Below are 25,130 nucleotides of genomic sequence, written 5' to 3' on the forward strand. Positions count from 1 at the left end.
AGCAACAGCTCAAATGTTGATTTTTGGCGTTTGAGTGGCTTAGTTTCTGGGTTTAGCAGAACAGAGCCTGAGTTAATAACCTGCCTGCAGCTCGCTGCCTCCCGTGGCATCATGCCCAGTCCCACAGGGCTTCCCAGCTCCACACGTGCCACGCCAGAGCAGCTGCTGTGCTTTCCAGGCTGGCTCCAGGCAGTGCTGAGCCCCAGTCATACAGCACTCACTCAGCCTGCACTAGCAGCCACTGCTCAGGTCATCTGCAACATCCTGGAAACTGGGAACCTGTGCTAAACAGGCTTCCTAAAGGTCAGGTCAAAAGACTTAAGGGAAAACTTTCAAAGAAAAACACGGATTGTTATCCCATCCTAGAAACACCATCTGCTCTTTGTTCATGCCCTTTTGTTATCCTTGTTTGTGATGTGAATGGACACACTGTAGGATACATCAATTCATATTTTCCTCCGTTATTACCCTCTCTTCCTTATAGTAGTTCTCTTTATCCATACCAGTTACCATTACTTAATGACTACACATGGCATTTCCACCAGTTCTCTTCGTGCACCATTCCAGGCTTACACACGTCGCTGGTGACTGAATGTTCAAAGGAAGTTCAAGAATTGCAAAACTGAGGAACAACTGTACTACAAGCAAGAATGCCTATTACCAGACATCAAGTTTTTTCATTATAGCACTTTGTTTTCTATTAGAAGAAAGACTATAGATAGTTCAGCACTAATTCAAGAAATTGAGATTTTTTCAGTGATTTGTTCAAAGCTGCAAAGCAACATGAAACAAGAGTTATGTGCTGCAGGACAATCTTTTCCTACACAACAAGCATACACATACCCCTACTTCTTCTAGTTACTACAGTAATGCTCCTCCAAAATGCAGTGTACTCTTGCGAGAAACATCTAAGTCTCATTTACGTGTGACTAAATTATAACTGATTAAATAGGTAAGCAGTGGCAATGATGCACTGACAGATGACTCTCATATACAAGTAATGCTCTATACACCCACGCTTTTCATCTGCTTTATTTTGTTCTTTGGGCAGCAGGCCTACAGCAGCGTAAAACCTGTGAAAGACAGAGCACTTAATTCCATATATCTCATGACTGAAATAGAAGCCAGAACCCCCACAACTGGGAACAAATCCTGATACAGCTGTATTTGGCTGTGAAATGCAAAACATACTTCCTAATTTTACAAAATCCTGATGTGAGTGACATTTTAAACCCATGAAGATTTTCAAACATTCTCTACTGAGCAAACTGGTAGTTCTTTGATTACTAAACTTGAATAATCTGAGTTCTGGCTGAACTCCAAAACATAAGCAATTTCTTCTGCTGTCTCAGCTATTCTCCTGATGTCAAAGACACATTAAAATAAATGTAAACCATATGGCTACTCGGCAGATTACTAGCACTCTTGCATCAATGAGGGCAAAGCAATTCATTGTCACCATCACAGAAATCTCCTAGGCATGTGAACATTCCTAAGGGCTGGGAAAAAACTGCAGCCTTTTGAATTAAAACTGTCTTAGACAGGAGGAAACACTGCTTTACTTATACTCTACAATTCCATTTGTCTATTTTTTACATACTTTTAGCACCACATAAAATGTTGTGGCAAGAAGAATTAACACCGATCGCCACCTGCTCATTGACTGCCATGCAGTGTTCCACCACGTTTAGTGACGCACAAGGCGAGCCTCACACCCCCTGGAAACCCACAATCTTCTTTGAAAACAAACAAACAAAAAAAAAACAACCTTGGGGAATTAGCATATTCCAGAAATTGCTTCTATGCTCCTTCACCACTTCTGAAGATATACTTTTAACAGACTCCATATATTAAAAATTTAAAGCCCTTAATTAAATGCCTTTCCGACAAAACCGGAAATCCTCCTTAGGAGGAAATGCTGTGAAATACCGTATCTTGAGGGCAAGCATGGCATATTCAGAAAGGAGCAACATGAGGGCTGGAAATTGGGCAGGACAGGCACAATATTGCACAACAGTAATGCACAACAGTAATGCTGACCCTAACAGAGCTTCACTGCTCCATCCTTCTGGTACCTCCCTCTGCGGTAAATCCAAGGCTAAATTCATCCCACAGCAGTGGCTGGATGGGGATGCTCACATAATGCCAGATTTGCACTGCACTTCAGAAATGGTTTCTGAAAAAGACTAGTTCACAGGCAGCTCTGACTTTTGACAATTTTCACCTGAGCTTCAGTTAAGATTTGACTCCATTGTCAGAGTTTTGTTTAAAATTTTACAGAAATGTTACAATTCTTTGCATGCCGAGAGCTGGAAATGCACCGCGGAAATCTCAAAGAAAGCTGCATGTTTCCTTCCTCACCGTCCTCTATCTGCAGCAGGCTTTCCTTTGACACTCGCTACAATGGCACAGACTGTGCTCTGCAATATAATCAGCCTGCAGAGAGAACTGGAGACAGTTAACCGCTCTCTGCCTCCCCAGTTGCTCTAAATGCCAGCTGCCGTTTCCTGGATGATTATTGCTGACCTTGGCCCCAGCTCTGAGCACTGTGAGGATGCCGCCATCCTTGCAGGAACGCCTATGCATAACAATTGCATTTGCCGAACTCTCCTAAGACTACAGTCGATCCTTTGTCCAACATTATGGAGACTTGTGTGATCAGCCATTGGATACAAATACGACTCCAGTCAACTCTCCATTAATTTGCATTTTCAGGCATTCTGCATATGTGATGAATGTCTTTAACGAATGCATTGTTTAAAGGAAAAACTGCCCTGTGTATATTGCATGACATGTACTAATTCATATGAAATTTTCAAAAATACAAAATAGAATTAAAAAGACAAATCCTTCTAAAAATCAGCCAGCCTCCTAATGCCTCTCCTGCATTCCTTCTCTTGCAGTCATTACTCCAGGTGGGATCTCTTGCATACCTTGCCCTTTCACTCTGTATGAGCATTTGACCTCTGAGAAATTTACTCCACTGAATTTCTTTGCATTTCTTGGTATTTCTCGCCCAGACGCGTTCACTTCTTTGAAATCAAAATCGAGACTCTCTAAGCCTAGTTGTACTTCCTAATGCAAGTTAACAAATGATGAGGAGAATGCATTCCTGATTAGCAAGGAAATTCCAAGCCTTGTGGCAGCAACATGAGTATTTGCAAAATGCCATGAAAAAAAAACACCTGCATTTAGCTGTACTTCCTAAGTGTTCCCCTATAACAAGCTAGCATTTCCATGTCCAACTCCTTGAGATTTCTATCATTAACCGCAAATTAAACAACAGCTTTAAGCTCAAGGCTTGGGTAATGTCTTCTGCTATGGACCCCACATCAAATTAAACTTCAGCCTTCACATAAAGGTAATTTAAGAGAATCCAAACCTTCCTAGCGAATGTCCAAAGATTTGATACCTTCTTCCAAACTCTTACATGGCCACACAAATGAAGCAATCTTAATTTTCCAGAGGCCTTACAATACTCCAAACTGTACTCCTAAGGAAAGAAGAACAGTGAGGATGTACCTGTATTTCAGAATCCTTCCAGTTGTCTTTAATAGTAAAATCAATACTGGTCAGCTTAATACCTTACGTAAGATGGACATTCTTCTCCTCTCTGATATGGAGAGGGGCTGTGAAATGGGACACATAAGCAGACTGGTGATTGGTAACAGGGTTTGGCATTCATTAAGGTAAACCTATGGTGTGAGTAATTGCCTGCTGGGTGAAACTGAAATGACCTCAGTAGACTGAGAACAATAAATAAAAGAAGGTAAGGTGTGTGTCTGTCACTGTGAATGCAGGTGATCACCATTTGATATGAGAATTGAAAAAGTGAACATGTATATACATCTATATATACACACCTGACTGAGAAAAAGCAAAATTTACTGATTTTATGGTTATGGACGCAGTAACAGCTGTCTGCGCTTTACAGAGCACTCTGTATTTTATATAAATATATATACTAAACTCACCCTAAACCCACCTGGCAATGAAAACTCTGAAGCAGTAAGCAGCAACTACTTTATTTAGCAGAAGCAGACTGCAATTTCATTTCATGACTCAGAAGATGCCTACAACATGCACTGTTGCTGCCTTGATCTGTTTGAATGGATATCTTGTTAAAGAAATTCTGTACCTACCCCTTTGTAGAAGCCCCAACAGGCATCACTCATAGACATCTTAGTTATGTGCTTTCTGCAATCACACTACAGGTATAGTTATTTGCATCAAAGCTATATTCTAGTGTTTCTGCCACATCTGAATGATCCACAGCAGCTATATTCCTTGTATAGCTGAGAGGCTGAACTGAACTTAAGGCTAATGGAGCACGATAGCTGAAACATTCTTGTTTATCTGTGCTAACAGGTAATGTTTAAGGATCTTATAAATACTGAGATGCATCGGTGATTGTAGACAGCTTTATAAACCAGCTGCCTGCTCACTCATGCATCAACAAAGCTATAGCTACAAGTGATTTAAAAATTATCTTTTTTTTTGGCCAATTAAAAAGGAAAAATAAGATTTAGAGGGCCACATGAAGGCTTTTAAAAGCAAGTTACAGATGTAACATGTAGATTTTGGTGTTGACTACAGGTCACTGTGATACTCACAAAAACCACACTGCCAGTCACTAAAGGATGGATGATGGTACTTCAGATTTGCTTATATGAAGGAAGACACTGCCAGCTGATACATACATATGGACCTCTACTCGTAACACTCAGAAACGTTGTATTTTCCCCCATTTTTATTCAGAAATCAAGCCATTTATTGTGTCAATTATAAACAAAGCTCACTGTTATACGCATATATTACAACGTCTCTCAACTTTCTCCTCTGAATTGCAAGCTTTCTTTGGGTATTCACAATAGAATTGCTGACTTCTATGTGGGTGGCAATGACTGATGTACAAGGGCTGCTTTCAGTCTGCAATGAATAATCATTAAAGTCTCTTAATAGATGCAAAAGTTAAAAGATCAGCACGTAGAGAATATTACCATCAAACTATTTCCTGTTACTACTAGCAAGATTTACTGGGTCACTTACTCCTTTGTAGCATTTCCACAATATAAAGTCTCCTACTAAAACCGAGTCTTAAATATAATACACTTCATCAAGAGTTTTACAAGTAAACACATTAGAAAAGTTGCACCTGCATAACCCTTTTTGGAGGAGCATTCCATAACAGAACAGAGGATTTGGACGCTCACACCCAGCTCCTAGCTCAAACTGCACTGCAGCATTAGGCAGACAAACCAACTGTAAGAGCCTTTATACCACATGGTACAAACATGACTCCTGGACACAAGCTAAACCACCAGTTGGAAGCATCACACAGTACATGGGTGGTGACAAGGGCGCCTCATCTATTCCTTAGTCCACAGTTCTAAGAAACAGCTTTATGGCCACTATCTCCAGTACACGGATTTATATATAGCAGAGTCGAAGCACGAAAAACCCAGCTTTTTAAAACATACAGTTCACCATCAAAACAGCAAAGCCAACTGCAACATGCATTAAAAACTACAAAACGTAAATTAATTTGTCATACATGTATAATATGTATATATATGCATATACCTGTTGCCCACATAGCCTACATAGCTTTGGTAACTTAAGAACAAATGTTTATCTGAGCACAAAAGAATTGCTGAGTACAGATGTTCTCCTCTTCATGAAGAACAGAAACTACTGCAATAACAGATGTCTCTGTGTCTCTGTGACTAATACACAAAGTTGCTCCATTCAAAACAAACAAACAAACAAAAAAGAAAACCTAATCCCAACCAACCAAAGAAAAAAAAAAAGCGTTATCTACCTTGGAGATCTCTTGCTAATACAATACTTTGCAGATAGCTGACAGTTGTCCAAGGAAAATAACTAAACTTACCTACAGTATCTTCTGTACAGCACACGCTTGAAATACCGTAAGCACAATTCCCAGTGTTTGCTATGAGCATACATGTAATTCAAACAGCAAACAGTTAGGGCCTTCCAAGTGACTTCACATTTTTACAACTACAGATAGCTGTACACAGGTAATGTGAAGGCAAAAGGATACAAGTCTGCTAAGTCATTCTGAGCAAGTCACAAGCTCTCTGAAAGTGAATTTTGTCATCTCTTCAATTTTAAATCATCATCTCTATCAAACTAAAATGGCAAATTTTATTTTGAGGAACAGAAAGAATTTTGTTTGATACAGAACATTGGTACTTACGGGTAAAATGGTTAGAAGTGGATGGATTGACACTATCACCACTGTCAGCGCTCTCACTGCTAGAAATGTCATCGTCTGATTCCCGTACAGAGGAGCAAGGTGAGGAGCCATCAACTTCTTCAAACTTCCTCTTCAAAATTCCACTCATTGCTGCAATGCTGTCACATGCACCTGTAACAGGAACAGGGGTAATGAAGTATGGAAACATCCAACTGCAGAATATTCAGTCATACTCTCCTGAGTCATTTTTATTTAGAAGTACCAGTAAGTTGCCACATCTCATCTTAAATAGCCATTTAGTATGTGATTAGATATAATTAGGAGACTGTGAAGCCACATGAAAAAAACAAATGTTCATACATCATATTCTAACTTGCTACCTATGGGGATGGATTTTATTTAGATGTTTATTTAGAACAACATGCAGCAAATTGCTTTCAAGGGTTATTTCTGACATTTTCAAGTTACCCCTTTTTATGAAAAGCACAACCATTTAATTTTAAATACAGACTTTCTACAGGCCGGTGAGAATCATGACTGCAACTGCCCAATGTTGTGCATCATCTGTGGGGTGCTCAGCAGCCCTGACTTCCATAGGCATGAGCTCCAGCAAAGGTTACGTTGGGACACTTCAAACAAAGAAAAATTTGGAGTTGCTCTTCAAACACCCTCACTTGGAAGAAAGGAACATTCACCATGAGAAATGAAATTACATAAGAACATTACAGCTCTCACTGCCAAATATATGTAATGTAGTTAGTGCTTACATCACACCTGCAAGGAATCAAAAGTATTCTCTGGCAATTTCAATAATACAGATAGACATACGGCAATGAAGTCACAAAGGCGGCATACCATTTTAGAAACCCTTGGAATTCAAAAGTTCCCCACTCTAGTCACACACTAATTGCTTCCTGATCTTCTCCATCCCACTTTAAGAAATGAGATACCTAATAAAGCTGCTGAGGTTGCAAAAAAAGTTTATAAGGCTAAGTATTCTAGCAAGAAATTTAGCACCAAGGATAGAAATTTAAAATGAATCCAGATAATGAAGGAGGAAGTGTACCCCCAACCAGCCAAGAGCTGAAGGGCAGTTGAGCTCACTCAGATGCTGTGCACCTGCTCCATGGTTTCTGTAGCACTGCAGAGCTGAGCAGTGCTAACACTCAGCCAGGCAAAAAGTTTGTTAAGGACTGGTGATATCCTCGAGTCACTGAGTGGGGCAAAAACCCAGCGGACACCACCCGCAGCTCCCTTCCAACCAATTCCTCTATGACTGTTAAAAAAACAACAACAGACAAAAAAAGCAAGCTGCAGGAAGCTAACGTGTGTCAGGCTAAATGACTGCTAGTGAGGCAAGGTCAAGGCACAGACTGCAGAACTGGCCACACTGCCTACCAGCGTGCTGCACAGCACTGGCCAGGCACTGAGCTCCCTTGGATGCTGCTGGCTGCAGCAGAGCCAGAGAAGCCCACAGGCACCCTGAGTGAGGCCCCCAGGGCTCACGGAGGGCTGACAGCCTAGCCAATAACGTGCCCAAAAGCCATGCCCTGCTGCCTGCATCGGAAGCCAAAGAATGCTGTCCTCAGCCTCATACCTTTTTGTCTTTTTCGTTAGCAAAGCGGCAGGGACATGGATGCAGCTGCTACATTCTGACCCTATAAGCTGCAGCACTTTGGTAGATCCCTAGGTATCTCTGCTAAATCTCAAAGTCCACTGAGTGCCACGCAGTTCAAATGTCTCCTACATACCCCACCACTCTCTCAATCCCTAATACCACAGTTTCCTGATGTGAATAAGCAAAGACAGTATGTCAGACCAGCTTTTGGCCTGATGTGAAGCTAGAGCAGGACAAAGACGGCTGTAGGAAGCTGACAACTATGAAAGATATATTGATGGGCTCATCCAGTCACAGGAAGTCTGAAAGACTTAATCCAAAATGATAACTCAGCAAACACAGGTCTGCCTGCAGGAAATACTAGGAAGGACACTGCAAGCATAGCAAGGCTGCACCCCAGTGCAACAGAAAGTTCTAATTATTTGCTCTGCTTTGCTGACAAAGCATTTCCCATTGTCTGCCAGCTCCTAAGCACAGCAGGATAGAGTTCTAGGGAAGTTCAAACTTGCCTTTGTAAGCCCAAATTAGAAATTACAGATGCATTATACAAAATATTCATTATGCTGTTTAATTACAAGGCCTAGAACAAAAGTTTTATTACAAAGGAGATTGTTCACCTCTTATGAAGTAAAAGCTGTGAGAAGCACATACATGATTGCAGCAGGTTTAATATCCTGTCTCCAGCAGCAGTATTTAATGCTTCAGTGGAAAGCAATGGAATGAGAAATCCAGCCACAATTCACTGCAAGATACATGGCTCTGCTTCCCCATCCTTGCAGTCAATTTCCCCTAAGCATAAGGTTGAAATGTTGCTTTATTACAGTGCACAGCCTCTTATAAATTCATTTGACTTGTTCTCCTGAGGCAACAAGTTTCATATTGGTTTATTGGGAAAAAAGATCAACAAAACATCTCCCAAAACTACAGCCACAGTCCATTCAAAATCACAGCAATTTCAGCCTTTACAATATTTTGGACAGTAAAGAACAGCAGAAATACAGCCATGTCTAGAAATATGCTGTAGAAGAGAGAGTACCACACATACAGGTACTTCCCACACAGTGAAAATAACTGAAGAGGAGTCACTAAGGTCTTTTTGCATGTTTATAGCAATATTTATGAGTACACTCTAATCCTCAACAGCAGCTATTACAATGGAAGTGCAGTGCCTTGGAGTTAGGACATATGCTTGGTGAGGGGCTGAGAGGAGGTGGAGAGTGCAATAGAGACAGAGACACGAACAGAACTGCAACATCAAGCTCCTCAGCCCAAAGTTGGGCAACCATAGTTGCCTGAAATTGTGTTATCACCTACATTTGCAACCTCATAGCTGTGTAACTGCATTCTCAACCATTCTGTGTAAGCATTAGGAATCACTTCTTTACTGTGCTGGTACAGTGCCCTATAGAGGTTGTGGAGTCCCTCGCGGGAGATCCTCACAAGCTGTCTGCTGCCCTGCTCTTGGTGTCCCATTGTGTGCAGAGCTGTAGACTTCTAGAGGTGCATGCCAACCTTAAGTATGCTTTGATTTTGCCCTTGGGGAACTCCTCAAAGCAGCACAGTCTCCTGCTGACACTATTCTACTTTCAATAGGTATCTAAAGTGCTCATCAGCCAGGCAGAGAAAGTGAGCAGAAAATTGTGCAGATCTGAAAGCAATAGTAACAAACACACAATTACTATTCAAACAGGTTCTTTACAGTTCTGAGTTAATGATTCCCAGAACAAGGAACAGGTTTCCAACAGTAACCATCCAGCTCCTGTGGTAACACACAGGGAGCCATGGGCCCTAATGCCTCCTTCTTGGTTCTGCTGTGCAAACTTGTGTCACATTCCCTAGGTCCAGCAAACAAGAGCAAGTGGGGTTGTTGTGGAACCTACATACACAGTACAGTCTCAACTAATTGCAGTTGCATGTGCTTGTTCCACTCCTTGTAATGGCACAGGGACACAGAAATAATTGATTACTGTCTGCAGTAACAGTGGCTTCCAGCTAAGAACCCCTGGAGTGTTAAGCCACTCCAATGACTTCTCTACTGTGCAGTCTTTAAATAAAATTTGCTCTCCTGAAAGACTCTGCTTATATGGCACACATCCCTTCAAAGGCATCTAAGCTTTTTCAGTGTCTCAATTTTCTTCACTTCCAAGCTCCCATAGAATAAAGGCTGCTTCTGCACACACCCAGAAGTTACAAGAGCTTGAGACGTCTGAGTAACTCACATCCAGGTCTCTCTAGGAGCTCAAATTTGGTGTTCTTTTGAGCAAGGTGTCTGAGAGCAAACAGAAAGTGGAATACGCTTTGTAACACACATCTAAAAGGAAAAAGGGATGGAAAGGTTAGGATGGGCTCAGTCCCATGGGTGATTGCTTACATACCTGAAGGCTGTTTGATAGAACATAACACTTGGCAAGCTACTTGTGCACATACTGTGGCCTATGAATCTTGGCATTATTTTCTACAGTATGCAACAGACTCATCCAGACAGGATTTTCACCCATGATAAACAAGAGCCTGCATGCTGTGCTTGTCAAACCTGTGCCACTGGAGGTGACCCACTGTCACCATTGCCACTGCTGAAACAAACCACCCACCACTTCACTGTGCTCACATCCACTGATTGCTCTCCACAAACGTTCAGCAAATGCCTATGAATGTCAGTAGGTACAATTTTTTCATATGGAGCGATTAAATGACACATCTTTGCTTCTCATGCACTCCCATGTCAGATTCCATTGTGTCAGACTGCTCCTCTGCTGCCACCTGTTGCATGACAACATCATGGAATGGGATACCTTCTGCAAGGTTCAACCTCTACCATCACCATACCACCAACATTCACTTCTGGCATTGTGGGCCAACATATAAAACAGGAGGGCAGTACTTTCGAAGCATCCCTTATACTTGAGAAAGCATGAACATGCTGGTTCAGAGAGTGTCAGTATATTTTGTTGTAGCCTACACACTACAAGTATTTCCAGCCATTAGGATTTCACATGGGGAGGGAGTGAAGTGGCAACAACGAGACTACCAAAAGAGATGGTCAAAAGAAACAACTGCAACAACTTAATTGACCAAGTAAATACATGCTAAAAGTCAAGTCAAGGATAAAGATATAAATTCACACTGCCTCTGGCAGGAATCAATTAAGCTGGCTATTCTGACCTCCAGATATATTCTTCTGGAAACTAGCACAAAGGATTTTCTCTTTTTCTCTCAGTTTCTGCCTATTTTCTTTCAACTCCTTTGCAAGTTTCATACATACCTTCATACACATTTATACTTGTGAAAAATATTTTAAAAGTGAAAACAGATAAAGAAAAGCATTGCACAATGACTCTCCGGCATCACAAACATGTCATGATATGTATGGTCATGGCTACTGAAGCCTACTTAAAATTTTAAGACTTACTTTTGGTTATTTATTACTTCTACGAACAAACTTTAAAAAGTAAAACAAACAAAATCTTGCAGCTACTGTGGAAGGAAGTACTCTCATGCCTAGAACTTTGAGGAAAATTGCAGAAAGAAAAAAAAAAATGAGGAGTTGAATGCTTAAATTAAAAATAATAATAATAATAATTCCCTACAGAAACTGGAAGCTGATTCAGAAATGTGGGGTTTCAAATTTTCTCTACTTTTTAATCAAAGCAAAGCCATGCGCTGTCATGATGACTGAAGGCCAGTTACAAAGGTGATGGTAAACAAAGCAGATAAAGAAATACGAGCAAGCCTTGAAGCTGGCCATTATCATGCTGCAACTATGCATCCTGCTATGCATTTGAACATGTAGCTACAGTTAGGCACCCACTTAGCCCCCCTTTGAACAAGCCAGCATAAACAGCACTAGAGCTGTAACAGTGCACCCAGCTTCTCAGCAGAACTGATTTGCAAAGCAGAACACTGCCCTAATACAGTCACTGTAGTACAGAATGTATTCTGAGCTTCAATATAAGTCTCTGAAGTGTAAATACACACTGTTTTGGATATAAAAAATACACAGCAAAGGGTCATATGACTGCAAAAATCATGCTATTTACCAGTTATTCACTGTGAGGCTCTGCAGATTCTTTTGCTGTTCTAACATAGGTTTCCCTTTGCCACAACCTCAAAAAATGTAATTACGCATACGCATTTAATGTGGATGTTCAATATGCCTTACCAAATATTGCATGTAAGAATTCACAGCATGGGTATCATGAACAACAGTCTTAGTTTATTATGCACCAAATCCTGAGATATTAAAGAGCTGCCTGTGCACAGCCAGCAGCCATTTGCGTTTTAGTAGCGCTGCAGTTTGTTATACAATAGGCATGCTCAGCACGTTCCCTAATGGAGACTGTATCAACTCTCCTTTTCTTAACTCAGCATTCCAATTCCAGTTCGGCAGATCTTTTTGACAGACCCCATGCTTTTGCCTTGTCACAGCCACAGCAAAACCTTTCCCTGTATCCATAAAAGCCCAGGTACAGACCTGGGACTCCAGCGGCCTTAGGTTTTCTCTGAGGGAAAACAGAGCTCTAACAGTTTACATCCTTCCAACTTCATTAACAAGCTATTTAAAACCCAGAGTGTCGTTGGTTGTTTTTTGTTGTTGTGGTTGAATATATCCGATAATTTAAAAGCAACCAAATCACCCTTAACATCTTGTTTTTATTTTTATACTAAACATTGAACTCTCTAATATCCTCACAGGACTGTGTCAAAGATTTGGGACAGCTATTAGCGGTAACATTGTGGACAGATTATTGTCTGTAGTAGCTCAAGTAACTTCTTGAAGAGATCATTCAGTCACCTATTTCTAACAATAGACTGGAAAAAAAAAAAGTTGGAAAACTAAACAGTAGCTCAAAAATACCAGAAAAACTATTGTTTTCTCTAGCAGGAATATTTGAGGGACAATATATCAAATAGGCCCCTGTAAACAAAAATAATTTTGCTCATGGGGAGGTAATACTCAACTACTACCAAACAAATGAATATCATCTCCATGGCATGAGCACACAACAATGACTTTATTCAAAGCTTGGCCAAAATTAGTAAAAGGATGTTTAAGTGCATCTTTTCTCCACAGAGTCGAGTCAATAAAACTATTTTTACTGGAAAATATACATTATTAATATCTCCTGGAAGGTTGTGACGTTTCAAAAGTATCTTCCAAAATAGCTTTATGGCTATAATAACTCAAGTTTTCATATCTAAATCAAGGCCAATGTACAACCAACGTACAATATTACTACTTGCAGGTTTAATGCACACTCAAGACGGTCATAAGGAGACATTCAGGCCTGCACAACTCACATCCAAACTAAAGGAAGTTAATATTTGCTTCTACTATTTGCCTCAATACATGGTGCATCTATGAAACCAAAATAAACAAACAAAAAAAACCTGGTACATTTATTTAAAAAATCCTGCAGAATTTTAGCAATAATAGGATTTCAACAATAAACACTGAAGGTGAAAATTCACAAAAAAAAAAAAAAAAAAAAAAAAAGATACACAATGAATTACTGAATGTAGGCTAAATATTTATACAATTTGTACAATACAACAGCTGCTAAGACTCCTCATGCCATTAAAACATATGTAGCAGGGACAATTCACCTTCTCTTCTGAAGGTAGCGCAAGGCAAAAATAACTTACTCAGTTATCAGCTAGAAAATACCAGTAAATTTAATTCCAGACTTACAAAATAAAAGCATTCTGTGAAACAAAAGTAGCTTGATTGTTTATGGATGTGCACATTGTGGTCAGATCACCTGAGGCACAGTAGGAGGTTTGGTTCATAGATGTTCTCCTCAGAGATGATTTATAAATAAACAGAAGTGCACTCATTTGTGTGGTTGCTTTTGCTTCAATAATCAGAGACTTAGTCACATATCAAATTTCTTTTAATTACTGTAAATTAAGTCTCTCCCTTCTGTACCCAATTCGCAGAATATTTGAAGACCATCTACTGCTCATTCAAAGTCAGCTGAAATGAGGTAATGAGTTAAAGAACTAATAAGGAAAATATGACAGATAAAAGGGACAATGTGACAGGCACAAAGGCAGCGTAACAGTCTAGACCTATTTTCTTAAGAAATCGGTCAAAACGATCAACTAAACAAAGATTTCAAATTCCTGGACTTAGTGACCGCAGCCTCACTGAATGAGATGGCTGATTTTTATAGAGTGGCACAACACACACAATCAGTGAACTGAAACACTTCCCTGTAAGCCAGCAATTTCAGTGACTGACAACCTCAAAAGGTAGGAGTTTTAAAGTGTGTACTCAATTACAGTCAATCTTATCGTTAGTAATTTTGTATCTCTGGCCATCAAAAAACATGTTGGTCCTTACTTGCATGAAACATTGCATTTCAATACAAGAGCACAGGAAGGAAATGTATAGCGCTACACAGAATAATATGTAAGGCTACAGACCACAATAAGGTTGATCTAAAATTAGATCCTAATTGTATTAAACTTGAATACCAACTTTCTTTGCTTTTCTGTAATACGCGAAAATCTGGAATCTACAGCTGAAGAGATTTGGAATCATAATAACAATGTCTAAAAATCCTATGCATTTCAATCTATATCTCAAGGCTGAAACCTCTTCAGAAGGCTGACAGAAGACTTGCAGGTCTAGGAACATCTATGTGTCACCACACCAGCAATGAACAGAAACCAAGTTAGCCCACTGCCATGGCACTGCCTGACTTGTAAGCACCTTACGACCACTCAGCAGCACAGCTGGGACAGAACTAATTATCTGCCTCACGGTCTCCTGGAAAGCCCTGCTGTGAAGGTATGTGGCTTATACTCCATGTCCTGTATACACACACATATGTAAACATATATACGTATATAAATTTAAATTTATAAATTTTATGATATTTTGCTTTATAAAATCTCTGATTATTCTGTATTTTCCAAGGGATCTGACACAAAAGTTGTAATACTCTGTGATTTTTGCTTTCGCATTTCATTATTAAAGATGCTTACTTAGAAATGTGAGTGGGTGAGAGGGCCACACTGGTGAGCAACTTAATGGAAAGCTACAAAGTCTTACCTCGAGCTGCTCTGAGCTGGGAAGGGTCCAACAAAGCCTCTGGACCTACAAGCAAAGCAAAGGGAACTCTGCAAGGTCTTGGGGTCCAACAAGAGTTGCACAGTTTCTGTCCCCACATTGTAACTGAATACACAAAGACAAAAATGTTAACTTGAGAATAGATCCACTCACTGAGCACTGCCACTGAACAGCAGCAGCAGCATGGAGCTCGGCACAGAGCTGTGTATCTTGATTCACAGCATAATGAAGAAAATGATTTACTTGTATCTATGCACAAAAATGATTTACCAGGACGAAGTAAAAGTGACACAACCCCAAACTCCTCTAACTTACCCTCAGGGGGCAGAATTCTGATGCAAGTTACCAGTACCACGGTGGTTCATTCACTCTGCAGCCTTACCCTACATAAAAGCAGCACTTGATAGCATTTTCACATGGAAACCCACGGACTACAGGGGATGGTGGAGCTGCAGCTGGTAAACATTTCAGTTCCTTTCCAAGTCCTTCAGAAGGTCTGCTGATTATCAGAAAACCCTAACACATGTGATCTCATGCATTTCAGTGTTAAGTTTTTAGAAAAATCCATGTTTGTGGTTTTGAATTTAAACATAAAAATCTGAAAACCTCAAGTAGCTCCTCTTCCTTTTTCCTGATTTCGCTTTTAGACAACTTACTCCACCTAACTTTTATGCTGACACATTTCTTTTCCTCTTCCCATTTTCCCTATTTCATTGTGAAAAGCAGAGATGAAATGATGGAGAACAGAGGTCTGAGAAATACAAACTTTCTGGGGGCTTGAGGGTAAGATCAGAAGAAAGATGGTTGTTGCAGAGAAGTACACATAAAAACAATACACTTAAAAAGTTTTCCAGACTTCTGTTGGCAATTATTCACACCTACCACTTATCACAGGTTTCATTAGAAAATTGTATCCATACTTATGGAGAAATTAAAGCGTTAATTAAACAGATCTGAGATAAACAGTAAGTAAATTTCTCTGGTTTGTGTGCATTTGCAGATGAGACCTATCTGCTGCTTTCACAGAATTACAGGGGAAGGGATGGGATCTCAAGAGATCATCAAGTCCAACTCTCCAGCTAAAGCACACACCCCTACATTACTTTGCTACATTCAATCCCCTTCTCAGTCAAAAAACCTACAAAATAGCAATGAAGCAGCAGTGATCAAAGCACACCACCAGGACTCCAAATGACGTCTACACTTTGAAGATGGTGTTTGGTGATACTTGACTGAGAAAATGCCACATTCATAAAACCTATTTTTTTTTTTTTTTTGCATCCTTATTGGGTCAGAGCTAGGATGAAGATCCTAGCAGACAGACTACGTGTACATTCATACTTTAAGGGCTTTATTCATCCTGCAAAGGATTACACTTGCCTTGCTTCAACAAGACTTCCATCTACTTGCTTGGGGGAAAAAAAACCCTTACAAGAAAAAACACAACTAAACCTTAAAAACCCTAAACACGAGGTTCAGTTAGCAGAAGTATCTTTTAAGAGCAAGTTTGAGTTTTAAAGAGCAGAACCTCTTATCCCTGTTTTGGAAAAAATACTTAAGTTTCAGAATGAATTACCAAATATTCTCCATTATGTGTCCTACACCATGACTTAAACACCTCCAATTAATGCTAAACCTTATTATTACATCTCTAATTACATCTACTGAAATCAACATGTTTTTCAACAAAAGTTCCTCTTTTCTATAAACAAGTTAGATCAAATTTCTAAGACACTAAACAAGGTAAGTACTACACATGCTCTAAACTGAAACATTAAACACCAGATGTGGACTTCCCAGCTTTTGAATAAATAGGGAGCAGCCAGAATCAATGCTGAATTTTAGCAATTCACGAGGGCAGAACCACGTTTCTATCTCTATAACACTGCATGCAAGAGGAAGACTTAATTCTATTTATGATGTCTAAAGGAGATCAACATCCGGCATTCAGACTGTTTTTATAGACCATAGTTCTAATGGGATTCAAGTCACAAAGCGTTTCAGAATTACCATAACTTGGCATCAGACCAAGACACCTGCTTGCTTCGGGAGGTTTTGGGATTTTTTCTTTAATGTTCTTTAAATAACTCAATACATGGAGTGCTTTAGAGCATGAATGCCTGAACCACGAAGATTCTGTCCACAGGAAAACTGTCTTTTTGATCCTTTGTGCACAGATGGAAAAGGCAGGCCTGCGTCAGATCAGTGGTTCCTTCAGAGCAGTGAGGAGGTGGCTCCGATGGTCCTGCTGGTATTCAGCACTAGCTGTTAAGAGTTCCACTTACGTACATACTGACTGTAAGAACCTAACTGCCTCGTACATCTCAAAGCCCACTGTAAAAAACAAACACAGCAATTATATAACTGCACGAGTATACATTACGTTCTCCATTTAGTTCAGAGGAACAAGTTGAGTGTGTGTCACGGGGCTGGATACGCACACCACACACAGCACTGTGCGAGCAGCTCGCTAAGCACACTGCGGGCTGATGGAAGGGCTACAAGGCAGCCACTGTATCACACCCTTTGTGATCTATTGTCTGCAGTATACAGCCTGTTTGCTGACAGATGCCGAGCTGTACAGTTTTTGATTCTGTATTAATTTGAACATGAAAAACACAGTAACACAGCGATCGGCTGTGTTACTGTGTTTCTCCTAGCAGTACTTGAAAGCAGAGAACTTCGCATTTAAGAACACCAATTTTTTTTTAAAGGAAAAGCACAGAAACTGCACGGCCCCTGCCAAGGAGTCACAGGCCCAGGCTCCCTCGGAGCAGCGCCCATCCCTCCCACAGGCGTCCGCAGCGCCGTTCGGGTCCGCCCGGCCGCGCACAGGTAAGCTCCCGCCGCCCGCAGCCACACCGCTCGGCACGGCCCCGCCCCCCGCTGCGGGGCACTCCGGGCTCAGCCCGCCGGGACGGCTGCAGCGCCCCCACCGGCGGCGGGTCCGGGCCCCCGCGGCAATGCCCGCACGCCCCGCCCCGCCCGGCGGGAGCCCGCCCGCCGCCGCGGTTTCCAGGGAGATACGCACGCCCCTGACCTCCCGCCTCCGCGACGGCAGAGCGGGCCTCCCGCTTCTTCGCCTTTTTTAATTCAGTAGGGCCGCGACGTGGGGACGGAAACGACGGCCGCGATTCCTGCACAGGCGCGGGAACGCGGTGCGGCTGCGGCGGGCAAACGGCTACGGGTGAAGGCGCCGCTCGGTCGAAAGCCCGACCCGGCACGGCGGCGGCGCCCGGCCTGGAAAGGATGCCCCGTGCCGCGTTCTGTTCCTCCGCTACCCCCTCTCCTCGCCGGGCGGCTCTCCCCAGGCCGGGTCCGGCTCTCCCGGGCGGCGCCGCAGCCTCACTCACCCGAGTGCTGCGGGTGCGCGGCCGTGGAGACAGATGTACGGAAGGGTTGCGCAGGACTTGTGCCCGGCAGGATAAGATGGAGATGTGGCACATCGGTGCTTCGCCTCACCGTATTTCAAAACGTATAAAACCGATGTACAGATACCTGAGTTACCGAGAGAGATGGATGCCTGCTTGAAAACGATAAGATGTATTCTGTCTTACACAAGAGTGGAATAAACGCAGAAGGAGGCAGCGGATCGTCCCTGTGCACACACAGCTGTGTTAAAAATCATACAAAACACCACATCCAGATTTGTCTCAGAAAAAAAATGAAAGAAAAATCCCAAAGCAGTCCGATATGCTCCACCAACCATATGACCTCAGAGCAAACGTAAACACATTTCCTATCGAGACAGAATTAGTCTTGAATGCCTAGCAAAATAATAGGCTGTTGTTATTAAATATTTTATGATATTGGTAAATGATCCATCCAGCATACATTTAATTTCACTTGCAACCCAGTTTTCATGCATAATTAAAGTTTGACTTGCATAGGAATAACACTAACAACGCTATTAGGGTGCATCTGGTCACCGAGTGCACACAATGTCTTGGAATCACACTGTGTGCAGCCTTCCCAGACCACCTCACCCGATGTAAGAAAATACCTGGCTTCACTAAAAATAAGGAAATAGCAAAACCGCCACTTAGATTTTAAATACTGAAGGGTGTGAATAATCTGTAAAAAAAAAAAAAAACCACAAAACTGACCTGTTCAAATTGCTGTTTTTCCAATCCATGCACTGTTTTTATTAATTAGGAACCAACCCAGACCGACCGTCACTTTATAACGTCTGACATATTCCCTGTCCTCCCGGTGCAGCAGATCCTCCCGCGGCTCGCAGCCCCGCCGTGCCGGTACCATATGCTTTATTGTTCAGCGAGCAGCGCAGCGCCGCGCACAAAGCCCCATTACCTACTGCTGCCGGCGCCGCTCGCTCACTGAGGCTGCCTGTGCGATCACATGGGAGCGCTGCCGGAGGAAGCCAGGCATGCCACTCATCTCACTGACTATGGATTTTTTTTTTTCCACCTCCCTCCCTCCCATCAGCTGAAGTCTGCTATGAGGAAGGAATAACAAGTCCTAAGGCTTCTTTAGCTCGTGAAGGCAGCAGACGCCATGGAAAACCCCCTCAACTTTTTATTATCATTATTTGTAATTATTATTCCCTTTGTAACAAAAATTCAGGTAGACATTCAAAGGAGTTTTTAAGCCGTTTTTCCTTGCGAGCAGCAGTGAAAACCTTGCAGCGTCTGCAGCACTGCACACACACTGCCATTAATATTCTAAAGAAGTAATATTTTGCCAACACGTTTAATCTGCCGGTGTTTATCCTTTATGTGGAGGATGAGCGTCTGAATGAAAAATTGTTCCTAAAAAGCAGCCCCTTGATTTCAATTTGTCTCATCCAAGGGCATTATCCTGCTATCTCTGATCATAAAATTAGTTTTGCTGGTTTCAGTGCGACCGTTCAGGTGAATAAGAATTGGCCATTTGAGCAAGGATTATTCCCAGAGCAAAATGACAAATTATACAGCGCAATGAAGTCTGATCCCTTCTGATATTGTGTGTGATGATGCTCAGGTTTGGGTTGGCTGGTTTTGTCTTTTTGTTGTCTTTTATTTTAGACAAATTTTAAATTGAAATAATATATTGCCTCAAAGCTTAGTATTTACCCGAGGGTTTTATACAGAACCAAGTGAATAAATACATGCAAAATTACAGAAGCATTTATATATAAAGAAAGTAATAAAGATTATTTTTTCCATCGATAACATCAAGGCCCACAATCCACCACAGATTTTTTCAAGATAGCCTGATTCCTACCTCAGAATTATCAGAATATTCTAGTTTTAAATCCTAACAGAGAGCGAGGGACGACAAATGAACATCTCCATCCTGAAAAGCTGTGCTAAGCAAGTAATTAACCATAATAACAATACCGCAAAGATGCAGCTCCCCTATGAAATTGTGAATTATCTCTGGAACAATTCATAGCATTTTCAAAATATAAGCTGGCAAAAAGAAACTGTTTTCTCATTAACATTCCACAAATGGAATCCCAACTCCTCTTGAAAACCCCCCTCATTAGAATAAATGACAGCTTGTTGCACTTTGTTGGCTTTATTCTGGTACTATGGAAGTTTTGCTACTGATTTGCATGGAAGAAGGAACAAGCATGACAAACATTCACGTGCTTTACTGTCGTCATGCAAATCAATGACAAAACTCTCCAACTCTTTATTGTTCTCCTCATCATGTATTATTAAGGTGTTCTATCAGCTGATATGCAGTCTCTGTGATTGCACTGAATTATAAAAGACAGGAAGGACACAGAACTGGCTACTGCTCAATCCAGCAACGAAACCCTGCTAGAATCTCACATTCATTTTGTTAAATAAATAAAAAAAATTTCTATGATCAAGAATGTATGTATTTTAAAATGCCACCATTTTTCTCTGCCCAGAGACAACAACTGAGCAGATGGCTGGTGGCTGAGAACTCTCCACATCTCTTAAGCAGGAAACACTACACATAGACATTAATGAGAAGAAATGAAAGCAGGCTAGACGCGCTGCTAACGAACAGCTGGGTTAGCTGCAGCTATGCATATTTTTCCCCTGGCAATATCATTGATGATGTCACAAGGCTAGTGGAGGAAGACATAAACAAAAGGCAGGCATTTTGCTGCAGCAGCACTAAAGGGGGGGGGGGCAGGGGGGGGGAAGGGGGGAGAAAAAGCAAATGCTTGGCAGATGGAAAGAACAAAAAGAACCGGTAAGGTAAAGAGTATTATTCCACATTTTCCACATTTTCTGGGTGTTTTATATATACTAGGGAGCACTTTTCAAATCTTGAAAGATAGAGGAAAACATATTCAAGAAGATACTGTTAAACCAGTTTGCAGGAATTAACTGCTTCTGCAGGCAGACAATAGCAGCAAGCAGCTTTCATGCTGTATGATAAACAGCCTCCTTTATTCAGCTCTTCAAGTTTGGGAGAGAAAAAAAAACGCTTCAATCCTCCACAGTAAAATCTGGAATTTCCAAATTCTGACTTGACTTTTTTAGGAACCTACATATCTGCCACCCCATACTCTATTCTTACAGGTATACTAAATAGAAGCAGGTCCCTATCAGAACCTTCTTCCGCAATTTCATTGTACTATTATAGAAATGCCTTTAACCCCTGAGGAGTCAGAAATCACCCAAGAGTTTCAAAGCAGCAAGAACCCAGATCTCCCCTGCCACTTCACAAAAGGAAGATCTCCAAACACTTCCTGGTATCTCTTATACAGGACTTGTTGAATTTTCCCTATGAAGTCCTGTTCATCGTAGGACTGTCACTGGGAAAATCCAACATCAACTCTCTTTGAAACAACAGTGTAAGTAAATGTGCAAATGCTCCCACCCAAAGCCTCCCATGGGAGACAAGGGAGAAGCAAGGCTCCTAGTAAATCCACATAAAAAACAGAACCAAGTATCTGCTGACAAATTGTAAATACAGGTAAATTGTCTGCCAGATCCCACACAGCTCTGAAGGAAGATCAATTCAGAGGGAAATTCTTATGCTTTCCTCTTCCACTGAGGCTACAGCTAAAGGCAACTGTTGAAGTTTGGATGCTGAATCATCTCCACCATTATAAAAGAACGCATGAGTAAAGCCTGCTTTATTCTAGTTGGTATGCATTTAAACTTGAGTACTTTTACACAGATTATATGCACTAAAACATAGATCTTGCACAGATTTTTTTTAAAAAGCACCATTTATCAGAAAACAGACTAAAATTTGATCTTCAGGTCATTCTCACCTTATACAACTACACTGTTTTGTACTGAGCCTAATTTGCTGTTCAGAATCTTATATCACAGTTTCATGATTCCAATATGAATTAAAACTATTATTGAGGCAGCACTGCTTAATTGCATAAGACAAAAAGGAGCCATTTACACCCTGTGCCTTATGTTTCCGAAAGAGTACCTTAAAATAAAATGCAAGAGCACTGATTTCTCCAAGACGACCGGAATGCTGGTTTCCACACTAGCTGAAAAAGAGGGTTTTACTCATACTCTTTTTTGCAATTTAATGATAAATCTGAAGCCCAGAGTTTATGAGAAGTGTCCCACAGACCACCCATGCTTTACTCCAGCTCTCAAAACTAGTACAGTTTGGAGGTCATGCCTTGTATTTTATCAGCACCAACAGTTCCAAATGCCTCACAGTTGACTTTTAGGTTTTGAAGTCACAGGTTTGTGATCATTTCATCAGTAACATCTACAGATCTTGCAAATGCAACCTCCTCTAATTTGAGCTCACGATGAGGTATTGCTGCAAATTTCCCATGGAACAATGCCATTCCAGTAGTTCTACAGAACTACTTTCTTTGACAGAAAATAGTGAAATATTAAAGCTCTTCACTTGAAGTTATTGTCAATACCACTGGGGTAGGATAATCTTAAATATTAATTCCACATACTTCTTTCCAGACCAAATATAACTTAATCAAATACCCTTTCTCTCCCTGGAATCCCTGTTTTTCTTTCTCGGGATGTATCACAGCTAAAGCTGAACTGTCTTCAAGCAGGTCCATATTAACCACTCAGTTCAAAATTCTGGGGCTTGTATGATTTCAATAGCACGTCTGAAGAACATATTTTGGATTCTTGAAGTACATAAATATGAAAAACTTAAATTACATTTTCTACAGAGAAGTATAACAATATTTTGAAATAGAGTCTAAAATTTGGGAAAATTGATAAATCTATTTGAAAACCTTTTACCTTTCAAAACCAATTGGAAAGGTAAGGCAGCATTAAAAAAGATTATTACACCTGAAGAGCAGGCATTAGAAGCTGTTACGATTTCAGCCACCTTAGCTCAGAGTTACTCCAAAGAGTGACTCTACAGCATGTCAGTGTAAGACTGTCAGTGCCACCCTTCATTCTTACATCTGGCACATTTCTCATGTCAGTTTGAAGGGCAGTACATACAGTTTCCTTATTTTCTGACTTCTAAAGTTTCTTCACACCAGGAGCAACTTCCTAAATTACATGGTGCAAAGCAGCCACAGAGTAGCAATGAATGCTCTTTATGTACTTCATGAGATATACAATATCCATCTTCTACCAATTATCTTCAAAGCAACCTCATTTTTACTGATACATTATTGGTATATCTTACAATATCTGAATCTTTTTAAGATTAAAAAAAAAAAATGTCTTAACCTCCATACTAGGCTGGTATCTCAGGGGAAAGCACACTTTCTTCCAGAAAGCAGCTGGATGGACTTGAGCAGCACTACAACTTAAGAACTGCTGAGTTCAAACCAAAATAACTCCTGTAGTAAATAATTAGGGTTTCCTTCTCCTTTTGCAAACTTTCTGAAAACTGCTGGCTAACTATCAAAACAAAAGAATGCATTAACTCTGTGGCAGAATTGTTATACTGAGATGTACAGCAAGCAGCAAAATAATCTCTTCATTGCTGTTACATTAGATTATGTGAATAATCAAAGCTATTAAATTAAGTGTTGCAGTAATGCTTGATACAGCCAGCATTAGCCTTATGCAAAGTCCAAAACACCAGCAGAAAACACACTTTCTCAAAAAAAAAAAAAAAAAAAAGAAAAGAAAAAAAACCCAGAAAGCAAGCTTTATACTGAAGAGCAAACTGCTTGTTTTCAAGTTAAAAAATAAAAATAAAAAAGTCTCAAAAAACCTAAATACTTTAAGAAGAGAGACTGCCTGTGCTGTCTTGTATGCATTTCATAAGCCAGCTTTGCTCCAGCTAGTTTCCATGACAGCTCAGACACAGCAACATGATCAGTGCCAGGGAGTAATTCAGAACTACACAGCTATGCTCGGTGCCATAAGATATTGCGAGACAAATGCAAGAATCAAAGGTGGTTTTTAGTTTTTAATTAACTGACATACTCTGCCTTTGCTTTTGCTTTTCTCCTGCCTGGTTGCTAAGCACACCTTTTCTCACAGTATCATTTTCCAGTTCAGAAATTTCACTTGGCTGTTGAACAGCAGAAAGATTAAAAATAAAAATTTAAAATAAAATCTGAAAAAGGAAATACCTGAAGCAAGCATGGTAGCTATTTTTTTCTCTTTTTCTTTTCCTCTAAATAGAAGGTCACTGAGACAGAGGAGCTCAAAGCAAAAAAAAAAATCCAGTCATGAGGAAGACCACCATCTTTCCTTACTGACTCACCATCAGTATCACCTCACAGAGCACTGCTGTAACCAGTAACATTGTCTCATCCCTCACTTCCACCATTTACACAGTGGAGCATACAAACTGTTCAGATTTTACGAACAATTCAAGATTCCATCCACTAGAAGATGAATCTTTCATTGTTGTTTCTTCCCGACTACCATAGATACATGAATTTCAATTTGAGCAAAGACGGCGATAAAATGTAATAGATCTGAACCACAATACAAACAAGCATTTTTAACAGGTCGGCAGTAACTCACAAGGCATCACAACTTACAACACATTTTCACTTACAATAAAACACATAGTGAACTTTTATACCTATAGACCAGAACATAACTAAATTCTAAAAATAAGGTGTCTCCACTGAATTTCTAAACATCAGTTTAGGATCTCATTCCAGAGGAAGCGAATTTGCTGCAAGACTTGTTCCTGCCTTTATACATCCCACATACCATCCTACATCTCATTTACAGTTTAAAATAACACTGAATTTTAGATTTAGAAACTCTTTGCTGTTTCAAGTAACCTTTAAAGTCTAGAAACCAATTCTCATGTAATAATTCTGTCCATAATGATTTCTCTTTGGCCAGCATTGA

General features: G+C 40.6%; 1 protein-coding gene across 1 annotated transcript in view; it reads right to left on the reverse strand.

Moving 5' to 3' along the window:
* CSRNP3 (cysteine and serine rich nuclear protein 3) overlaps positions 1-25,130 on the reverse strand; it is an 83,604-nt gene that overhangs the window by 11,846 nt on the left and 46,628 nt on the right. Inside the window, exon 3 of the mRNA XM_042822628.1 lies at positions 6,221-6,391. Coding sequence (XP_042678562.1) covers positions 6,221-6,391 — 171 coding nt within the window. The remainder of the gene's footprint in view (positions 1-6,220; positions 6,392-25,130) is intronic.

This window comes from Centrocercus urophasianus, unplaced genomic scaffold, assembly GCF_019232065.1.
Source record: "Centrocercus urophasianus isolate 14NV4802_14NV808 unplaced genomic scaffold, USGS_Curo_1.0 seq_20, whole genome shotgun sequence".
Lineage (NCBI taxonomy): Eukaryota > Metazoa > Chordata > Aves > Galliformes > Phasianidae > Centrocercus > Centrocercus urophasianus.